At 42.9% G+C, this 10,647-nt stretch overlaps 2 protein-coding genes across 2 annotated transcripts in view; one reads left to right on the top strand and one right to left on the bottom strand.

Annotated features, from left to right (window-relative positions):
- fbxl7 (F-box and leucine-rich repeat protein 7) overlaps positions 1–4,810 on the bottom strand; it is a 41,178-nt gene extending 36,368 nt beyond the window's left edge. Inside the window, exon 1 of the mRNA XM_062987867.1 lies at positions 4,774–4,810. Coding sequence (XP_062843937.1) covers positions 4,774–4,810 — 37 coding nt within the window. The remainder of the gene's footprint in view (positions 1–4,773) is intronic.
- A 3,132-nt stretch (positions 4,811–7,942) lies between these two features.
- On the top strand, positions 7,943–10,601 carry c25h7orf25 (chromosome 25 C7orf25 homolog). The gene is made up of 2 exons (XM_062987805.1): positions 7,943–7,991; positions 8,927–10,601. The coding sequence occupies exon 2, from the start codon at positions 8,943–8,945 to the stop codon at positions 10,245–10,247; it is 1,305 nt and encodes a 434-aa protein (XP_062843875.1). The 5' UTR covers positions 7,943–7,991; positions 8,927–8,942; the 3' UTR covers positions 10,248–10,601.
- The last annotated feature ends 46 nt before the right edge of the window (positions 10,602–10,647 follow it).

Here is a 10,647-nt window from a genome sequence, read left to right on the forward strand (position 1 = left end):
TACTGGCATTCCTCTTCAACTTGTAAAACCTGAAAAAGCAAAAACAGAGAACTGTGTTTTGGAAGCACCGTGCTGGCTGGAACTCATTAATCAACCAGCTTCGATGGGGTGCTTCGGTTTTATAGCTGTGGAAAACATCTACAAAGCTTTCATGGCATTTAGCATTACCAGTGATGGAGTGGCATGCATGCTTTTCAGAAACAAAACCCAGATCAGGAAACGTTCCCAACACTACTTTTAAATGCAGACTCAACTTTGCATTTTACCATACATGGTCCTTCCAGCATACCGAGCTAGAAAATATCTGTTATATAAACCGTTTCTCAGTAAATACTCCTGCAGTGACGTCGACATTTTGGAGTCTCCTTTCTTTACCACTTTGCCCTAATTACATCAAGGGCTATTGTTTATTGTCTATTGTCTCAGACGTATTTGGGCTGCATTGAAAGTGAGATTAATCATATTAGCACATTGTGAAGGAATCTGTGTGAGTCTGAGTTTATTCCCTAGAAAACGTACAAGTGGAGGTCAAGTTCAAAACAAGAAGCTGCAGAACAACAGGACTGGTTATAATAAACACTAATTATATAAGTGCTGTGGGGAATATAATAATATAATATAATAATAATATAATATATCAAGATACATGGCCAAACATCTGCATATACCTGACTGCAAAATGCCTCATCTAAAAATATACCTTAACACCCTAGATAGATAGATGGATGGATGGATGGATGGATGGATGGATAGATAGATAGATAGATAGATAGATAGATAGATAGATAGATAGATAGATAGATAGATAGATCTCCAATTTACCTCACTTGCACGTCTTTGGACTGTGGGAGGAAACCGGAGCTCCCAGAATAAACTCACGCAGACACAGGGAGAACATGCAAACTCCACACAGAAAGAACTCGGACCGCCCCACCTGGGGATCGAACCCAGGACCTACTTGCTGTGAGGCGACAGTGCTACCCACTTAGCCCATATATGGTATTATGTCTATGTACATAGTACTACAGTATATACATAATAGTAATAATAATAATAATAAGCATATGAATAAGAATGGGATTAGTTAGGTAGGCATTATAATAATAATAATAATAATAAAGATAAATAAATGTAAAAAGATAACTATACAACTGTAACTATAACTATATAAAGACGTGTAATAGAAGGCAACTACAAGTCCATTCCTTTAAAAACAGTAAAACACTTTTGTCAACAATGAAATAAAATGTGCAAATATGCAATATGCCTTTGCTGCTATAACAGTCTCCACTCCTTTGAAAAAGCTTTTCATTAGACTGACTGACTAAGTTTCTCCTAACACATGGAAGGAAAACAAGTGAGCTAGGGCACTTATGTTGAGCATTAATGCCTGGCTCACCGTTTCTATTCCAGTTAATTCCACAAGGTGTTGGACTGGGTTGAGGTTTGGGTTTTGTGCAGGCCAGTTAAATTCCTCCACACCAAACTTGCCAGACCATTTCTTGCTTTGTGAAAGGGACCAAACCACATCTATAAAGCAGCTGTAGCATCTGTATCATGTGATTTTCTTTTACTAAAATGAACAATAGTTAAAAGTCCAAAGTAAAGCTCAACATGTTCATGTTCTTTTCATTAATGTTATTCCTTCTGCAGAGTTTTTTTATTGTGCACTTTTACAAGTGTGCTGAGATGGGTCGACCTCAGTGACCCAAAATTGGCGCTCTGGTAGACTTGGCATTCGGACCCACAACTTCTCAGTCACTAGCACAGAACCATAATCGCTGAGACTGACCACTTCCCCATGAAATAAACAGCAAAGTAGAATTTTTTTCTGCATAAATTTGAAACCCATTACCAATTTGTTACCAGAGTCTTGGATGCTGATGCCCAGTCTTCTGTCATCTGCGTCTTGTTTTTCAATGGAACAACGGGATGAAAATTGGTGACCAGTGCACCGAAGAGCACGCAATCCCTGGTTGTTTTGCATTTATGCCTCACGCTTGAACATACCAGAAGGGCTTTTTCAGAAGCTTTGTGGTGCTTTGCAGTCCCAGAGCTAAGCTGTTAGTACTTTTGAGGTTTGGGGGTGAAAATGGTTTCAAAGCACTTTTTGTCTTCGGAATGTTCCATTCATGGCTGGAGAAGACGGTTCTTTTTTTCAGTGTGACACATTTGACAGCAGCAAGGAGGAACGAGACGTTTCCAGGGCTGGAAAGGTGAATCGCTTCTGTCTCCACCTGTCAGAGCAGACATGAGTTGGAAAGCTTGTTTCCTGTTAGCGGATTACTGAATAACATCCTAATATAGTAGCTGCCATTTTTTTTAAAAGGACGCTCTTCTAAAGAGGATTGATCAGCCAGTAAAAGACATGCTGTGTGGGTAAGCTACTGAGGTAGATGCCAAAAGGTTGTAAGTATAAATCTCAGGAGCACCAGTGTGCCAGTGCACCAGTGTTGAATTGATGGGGCTCTTAAACAGCTGCACAGATGAATTTGCATGTTTAATCAATGACATCTAGGGACAATGTGGAGCAGCCAGTCCACCTACTGTACCCAGCCATCCAAAGTACCCAGAAAAAGACAATGTAAACGTGGGGAAAAAATACCACACCCCTCTCCACCAGTGACCGGAGGTAAGATTCAGACCCAGGCGAGGTTTAGGACAATGCTACCTGCTGCACCCTGCATCCCTATGGAAGTATCAATAAACCAAATGTAAAGAAATCAAACGAATCATATAACCCCCCCCAGTGCCCAAACCATCTCGTCCAACCGCATTAAAACACAAAGCTTTCCCAGCTAAGCAACTGGTGAAATCGTAGATGGGAACTTTCACAGCTGTGGCACCATCTGTGGAAACATTTTTGTGAGTGCCAGGTTCAAAAAGAAAGCCAACCTAGAACCTTCTCGAGAAATAAGGCGCGCTTTAGCCGACCGCAGATCTCTGAAACAGCCGACGTCTTCTTCGCTAAGTGAAAGCTCTCTGGCACGGGCACTGATAATTATGAAATGCTCCAGATGAGATCGCAGCCAAGATGCCAGTCATTAGTACCTAATGTTCAATGAGTCTCTGCCTAACTTCACTTAGGATCAAAGATTGCGGCCAGTCAGATTTATTCTTGACCCAGTTGTGAAGACCAGGCCAGGATTTAAATTTTCCAGCTCCTGACACACCTGATCCTGATAAATCAGTGTTCTACAGCCTTAACTGAGACAGAAAGGATAACTCTCCACGTCACTGAGTATGCTGTAAACTGAGTACTTGTTTGAAATTAATAATTTAACACCAAATAAAGACTATTTTACACAAACCAGTGCACATACGACCCCTTTTTCACTATGTAGAAGCTGCAGGATTATATAAAAATGATTTCTGCAACTCTTCTTTTTTGTGACTAAATGATTTTAACACAGACTTTAAATAAAAAATGACTTTTAAGAAGTTGTGTTTATAAGTTATATTAATTTATTGTGGGTTTTCTATACATATGAACCAAATCTGCTGGGAAAATGTATTACAGTGGATTCAGAAAGTATTCAGACCCCTTGACTTTTTCCACACTTTATTGTATTTTTTTTAATATTATGTTTTTTTTTATCAAAAACTCTTTAGACCTTTTATTTAATTATTTGCAGAAATCTCTTTGGCAGCAGTTACAGCTGTAAGTCTTTTGAAAACGTCTGTACAAGCTCTGCACATCTGGATTTGGGCAGTTTATTCCACTCTTCATGTCAGATCTGTTCAAGCTCCGCCACTGGATGGCAAGTGTCTGTGATCTGCCATCTTCAGGTCTCACCGCAGACGTGCAGTGAGGTTTAAGTCTGGGCTTTGTCTTTGCCAATCGAGGACATTCAGAGGCTCGTCCTTACATCACTCCGTGGGTCACTGTTCCGTTGAAAGATGAGCTGTAAGTTTGTGAGCCCTCTGGAGGAGGTTTTCTTTATCTGGCTGTTTTTGTCTATCCCTCACTCCTTACCAGTCTCCCTGTCTTTGCCACTGAGAAGCACCCTACAGCATAATGCTACCACCACCATGTTTCACCATAGGGATGGCAGTAGACAAGTAACATGCAGTGTCTGTCTGCTGTTCTTGTTGCAGTCTTATTGGACCAGATAATCTTTTCCTCACATTACCAGAGTCCTTAATATGCTGTTCAGCAAACTCCAAGCCTTTTACTTAACGCTAGTGCTGACAGGAAAAGTGGTAGCCTAGTGGGTAGAGCTTTGGGCTATCAACTGAAAGGTTGAGAGTTTGTATCCCAGCTCTGCCATGCAGCCACTGTTGTACCCTTGAGCAAGGCCCTTAACCCCCATCGGCTCCAGGGGCGTCGTATGATGGCTGCCCCCAGCTTCCAAACAAGCTGGGATACACGAACAAAGAATTTTGTTGCACAGTACGTCTGTGTAAAGGCATTCTATTCTATTCCTGGGTTGGATTCCCAGGTGGAGCAGTCCGGGTCCTTTCTGTGTGCATATTCTCCCTGTGTCTGCGTGGGTTTCCTCCGGGAGCTCCGGTTTCCTCCCACAGGTTAATTGGAGATACAAAATTGTAAGCACTACCTGTCCTGTCATGAATGTAACCAAAGTGTGTAAAACATCCTAATAAATAAATAAATGCGTTTATTAAGGAGAACCAAACTCAAGCATGAATCTCTGCGACTCGGCGTCATGAGTAAAATACATAAGCAGTTAAAAAAAACATAATGTGAGTGACCCGGGCACGGTCGGGGTCGCGGCGCGCCCCGGATCTGCCCCGCGCCGCAGCTCAACTCACCTTCGCTCCCGCTCTGCTTGCCCTGGCTCGCGCCCATCCCGGGGAGCGCGTGATCTACCGGCCACCCATGCACGGAGAACCGGAGAAGTGAGACGATGGAGTTCCTCAAAAAAAGCAGAAAATGCTCCGAGCGCCGCGCTTTAACAGCAATCCGTACAGCTCATAACGGTCCGCGGTTCATAAAACTCCAACTTATGCTCCGGTGTCCTCCAGACGGATATCAGGCCACTTAACCGAGTCTCCTCTGCACGATGTTGGATCGAATTCCATTACTCATATTCCACCAGAAACAGCGTATCAGAAATGAAGAGGAAAATAAGCGCAAGAAGAGCCGAAGTTAGACAGGATTTGTTGCGTCGGGGACGCGCGCTCGCTCTCGTCTGACCCGAGACGCGTGCACAGCAGGGAGCGCGCATGTGCTATACTGTAATACAATTCTTTATGTATTTAAAGGGCGACCGCGGGGCTCAGCTTGCAGAGTGGATGCCGAAAAAGTGACCTAATGACCTGGGTTCGTTTCTCGTGTCGGTTCACTGACCTTGACTCTTGGTTCCCCAATTTCCCCACAAAACGTGCAGCTTGTAAATGAGCTGGGCGGCACCGTGGCTCAGTGGGTTCGATTCCCAGATGGAGCGGTCAGGGTCCTTTCTGTGTGGAGTTTGCATGTTCTCCCCGTGTCTGCCTGGGTTTCCTCCAGGAGCTCCGTTTTCCCCCAACAGTCCAAAGACGTGCAAGTGAGGTGAACTGGAGATTGTCATTTGCTCATGACTGTGTTTGATATTAAATAAGCTGTGTGTGTGACTGTGTGTGTGTGTGTGTGTGTGTGTATGTATGTGTGTGTGTGTGTGTGTGTGTGTGTGTGTGTGTGTGTGTGTGTGTGTGTGAATAAATGAGGGTGTGGTGTCCTGGGTGTGATTCTGCCTGCCGCTGGACCAAAATGATGAACTGATTCATTTATTCCTCAGGGAAAACAAAAGGCAAAGAACATAAAATAAATTCTGGTATTATTGTCTAAATTACTTTAAATCAAATTAACTAATGAAGTTACTATTTTAGTTAAATTTTTCTCTTATTTTAGGAGGCAAAGTAAAAAAAAGTCAACTTGTCAAGTATTCATTGTTTAGTGTTTGGCTGAACCCTCATTGGCAGCTAATACAGTCAGTAGTCTTCTTGCATGTCTTAACTCATCTTGCACAATAAATTGTTCGCCTAAAACAGTGAAATATCTTTATTTCCTCCCTGTACTTTTCACCATGTGTTTACCAATCAATCATGACCAGATAAGCATCCCATAACATGATGTTCCTGCCAACGTTTTAAAGCCGGGATGGTTTTAGTTGGCCAATGGCCGGAAAGATTGAGTGCAAAACATTAATAAACCCTGGAGAGTTTGGCAGTCTTGTGTAGGAAATAAACACTAATATAAACAATATATTTCATAATGTGCATAAAGGGCAATTTAGGCAGTGCAATGCCAAAGCATTGCAAATAAAAAGCCTAAAACAACACCAATGACACCACTGTGTCTGTATTGTATAGGGGTAACTTTTTTATGATAAATTACCCATGCATGTACAGACTAAGTGATGTCACTGGTTCAGTTTCTTAAACTTCTTCTCACAACTAGTTTGAAGCTTCTGTTAGCAAATTTTAGCTGTTTCTCTTAACTAGTTTGTTCAGACAACCTCACATAGGTCCTGACCCCAGAGTTGAGAACAGCTGGGGAAACTCGAGTAAAAACAAGAAACCAGTTGTGGCAGCGCTTGGTGCTTCCACCACAGGAAACATCTCTTTTCCTCTGGTGGTCCCTCTGCTGACATGTTGTAGAAGTGCAGTGCTGCCCAACAAATTAAAGCTAAACTGGGTTGAGAAAGTCAACACATAGACCACCATGGATCAGATATATCAGGGTGGTGTATGGAAGACTGGGTTGTACTGAAGATTGCACTGACTTTCAGCACTGGCTGGAACCAGGTCTGCAGTGGGTGCAAGACAGGAATGAACTCCAGACAGGGTGCCAATCCATAAATGGGCAGCAGACACACACATTCACCCAGTCATTCATCTTAGCCTATAGACAATTTTGAGACACCATTCTTGGAATGAAGGACATTGATGGACCTGGCGGAAAACTTAGTGATGAAGAAAGTGATGGCCAAATTCTAAGATGCAGTGCACCCATGGCCGAAGCATTAATAAGGGTTCAAATGGAATAAATGGTTGGTTGTAGTGTGTTTATGTTTTGAATTTGTAAGTTACCATTTTTGTTATTTGTGTTCTGTTTGGTTGCCTGTCCACTTGTTCAGCATAGTGGGATGGATCTGCTGTATATCAGATCTGGCCACTTTTTCATGCTAGTAAAGAGTAAAGAGTGCTGCCTCTTACAGAGTGGAAATGTTTCCTTACATATGTTCTATTTGTGTGTGTATATACTGTATATATATATTTATATTTGGCCCAGCGGCTCTTGGGAATCCACAAGTTATTTGTTTATTTGTTGCAGAAATCATTGATATCCCAAGACTGCCACCATCAGGAGCCTCCAGACCAAGACCAGCAGACTGAGGAACAGCTTTTCCCCCAGAGCTGTCTCCATACTGAACTCTGTCCCCCGTTAACCCCCCACATCTCTCCTCCTTGCAAAGGTTGCACTATAATCCTTTTTCTGTTTTGTATAATATATCATTGGTACATACCTCATACCTCATTTGTACATATCTCATTTGTTTACTATGTTTTATATACTGTATACATTCCTCTACTATGTTCATAGCACCTTAATCTGTATCACCTTAATCTGCATAGCACCTTAATCTTAATCTGCACCTTAATCTGTATATCATGTCTTTAGCTATATATCTTGTTTACAGTACATTTAATAATATATCACCTGTATATCTTGTTCATATCACTGCCCATATCCTGTATATAATGTATATCATAGATACCATTTATCCTGCACTTGCTGCTTATTGCACTTCTGGTTAGATGCTAAACTGCATTTCGTTGCCTTGTACTTGTACATGTGTAATGACAATAAAGTTGAATCTAATCTAATCTAATCAATCCATGCACCTTTAAAGTGAGCTGGTCTCCTCTCCACTCCAGTCCTGTTGGCGGCGGTATAAAGTCTGGAACATCTGCACCGATCACCAGAAAACGAAGGAGAATCAGAAGCAAGTTCGCTGTAGTTACTACAGAGCAGAACCGAACTTACTGTAAGTGTTTATTTATAATATTTCTAACATGGACGTTATTAAAACTCTTTAGTATTACATAGTTATCATTATAACTATGGAATTAAAGGTTTAGAATGTTATTTAGATGTCTGCTGGTGCTGGTTACCGTTTCGAGGTGCAGGTTTCAGCTGTGTTGAATTAATACAGTTTGAGTCCATTGACGTGTCCTGGAGACACACAGTAACCTATTATTATTATTATTATTATTATTATTAAAACTGTTTTATTAATCAAAATGTTGCTTTTCTGCCTGGTGAATCCAAAAAGCCTTGAGGTATTTAGGATTGTACCATGACTTTAGCTGTAGGTGATTCCTAAACTCTGAGCATCTGTTTTTTAAGTCTTGTTACAGTACTTGGGTTGAGTTCAGGTCAGGATTTGGACTAGGACAGTCCAGAACTACATATTGGTTCAATTTCAGCAAGTCAAATGTCGACCTGCTTTAATGTTTTTGGATTACTGTCCACTGCTGCAGCTTTAGGGTGGTGCGGGAATGACAGGGCATAACGTGTCTCTCTGTGTGAGATATTATTATTATTATTAATTTAAGTATTTATAAAATATCAGCAAATATTCAAGGCCAGGACAAAGTCACCATGAGGGCAGCACGGTGGGTAGCACTGTCGCCTCACAGCAAGAAGGATTCGATCACCAGGTGGGGCGGTCCAGGTCCTTTCTGTGTGGAGCGTGTTCTGTGTGGGTTTCCTCCTGGAGCTCCGGTTTCCTCCCACTGTCCAAAGACGTGCAAATTGGAGATACAAAATTGTCCATGACTGTGTTTGACATTAAACTTGTGAACTGATGAATCTTGTGTATCTAATAAATAAATAAATAAATAATACAAACATGTCATGATGCAAGAGTCACATCCTAGTCGTGCTTTCTTTTCACTCTTTGTCTTTTTCCTGCTGTAGGAATGAAGCGACAGCTATGGCCACCAGTCCGTTGCTTCAGGAGTGCATTAAATTAGCCGAAGATCTGCTAGCACGGGTGGATAAGCTGTGTAACGGTCAGGCTGAAGAAATCGAAGGCCGTGCCAAACTCGGCAGCAAACTCCGCGCTGAGCTCAGATTTCTTCATAAAGTTAAAGCTGGACAGGTCACTATCAAAGAGAGTCACTTACAGAGCACCAATCTGACCCACCTCCGAGCTATCGTAGAGTCTGCCGAGAGCCTTGAGAACGTCGTGAGTGTTTTGCACGTCTTCGCTTACCAGGGTCAGGATGGTAGAAAGCAAACGCTGGTGGTGGACGTCGTGGCCAACGGCGGGCACACTTGGGTGAAAGCTATCGGGCGCAAAGCAGAGGCTTTACACAACATTTGGCAGGGCAGAGGGCAGTACGGTGATAAAAGTGTGATCAGGCAGGCGGAGGATTTTCTGGAGGCAAGTTGCCAGCAACCTGTTCAGTACTGCAACCCTCATATCATCTTCGCTTTTTATAACGGCGTCTCCTGCCCCATGGCAGACAGACTCAAAGAGATGGGCATCTCTGTCAAAGGGGACATTGTCGCGGTAAACAGCGTGGTTGAAGAGGAGGACGAGGATGATGACGATGAAGACGAGGAGGAAGAAGACGTAGGTGGTTTTGGACAAGATGAGCATGATGCTGAGCATGATAGTGATAAAGTTGAGGAGGAGGATGATGATGAGGGGCAAGTTCTGCACACCCGGGTGGACCGAGACACCATTGTGGCAAGTCTGGCATTTCCGACTGATGTGAAAATAGCCGAATGCCAACGTGTCAACCTGGATATTACCACCCTCATCACATATGTGTCATCTTTGAGTCATGGAAACTGCCACTTCACGTTCAAGGAGCACGTTTTGACCGAACAAGCTTCCCAGGAGCGCCAGGATAAAGTCCTGCCCAAGCTGGATGCCTTCATGCATGGCAAGGAGCTGTTTGCTTGCCACTCAGCAGTGCACGACTTCCAGACCATCCTGGACACCCTGGGTGGCCCTGGTGAGCGGGAACGAGCTAAGGCTCTCCTTGCCAGGCTAACTATGGTGCCTGACCAGCCCTCAGAGAGGACGCAGCGCCTCGTTGCCAGCTCTAAGGTTAACCATAGATCACTTATGATCTTCGGAACTGGGGATACTCTACAGGCTGTGACCATGACTGCTAACAGTGGGTTTGTGCGTGCAGCCGCGAACCAGGGAGTGCGCTTTAGCGTGTTTATTCATCAACCTCGAGCGCTTACAGAAGGGAAGGAATGGAGAGCAACGCCGATATGATCGAGCCATCAAACATGCGCTACGTACAAATTGAGTACCTTTCTAGAGCACTTTAATTAATGCCTGTTATGTTCTAGATGCAAGAGGCGCTGCCGTGCGGGGCGTGTGTTGCACAACGCAGCAGGAGCCGCATCTCAGTCGGTCCAGGCTGCATGAATACCAAATGGCACTGCGTTGTCAGAAATATCTATCATCAATCCACAGAAACGTTACACTGTGTTTGTATTGAATGGTTACCAGCTTATCAATGATTTAGTTCAAATTGATTTTCTTTATTTGGATGTGCGACAGATAAATAACAGTGTATGGAACTTTTTGTTTTGCACAAATGTAAAATAAATCTGTATAATGGCTCGTTTGATTGCTTGTTCTTTTCCCAACTTACCATTTTACCAGTAAG

This window comes from Trichomycterus rosablanca, chromosome 25, assembly GCF_030014385.1.
Source record: "Trichomycterus rosablanca isolate fTriRos1 chromosome 25, fTriRos1.hap1, whole genome shotgun sequence".
Classification (NCBI taxonomy): Eukaryota; Metazoa; Chordata; class Actinopteri; order Siluriformes; family Trichomycteridae; genus Trichomycterus; species Trichomycterus rosablanca.

Excerpts from the sequence above, each read along its gene's own strand:
- c25h7orf25 (XM_062987805.1), top strand. The coding sequence starts at position 8,943 with ATGGCCACCAGTCCGTTGCTTCAGGAGTGCATTAAATTAGCCGAAGAT.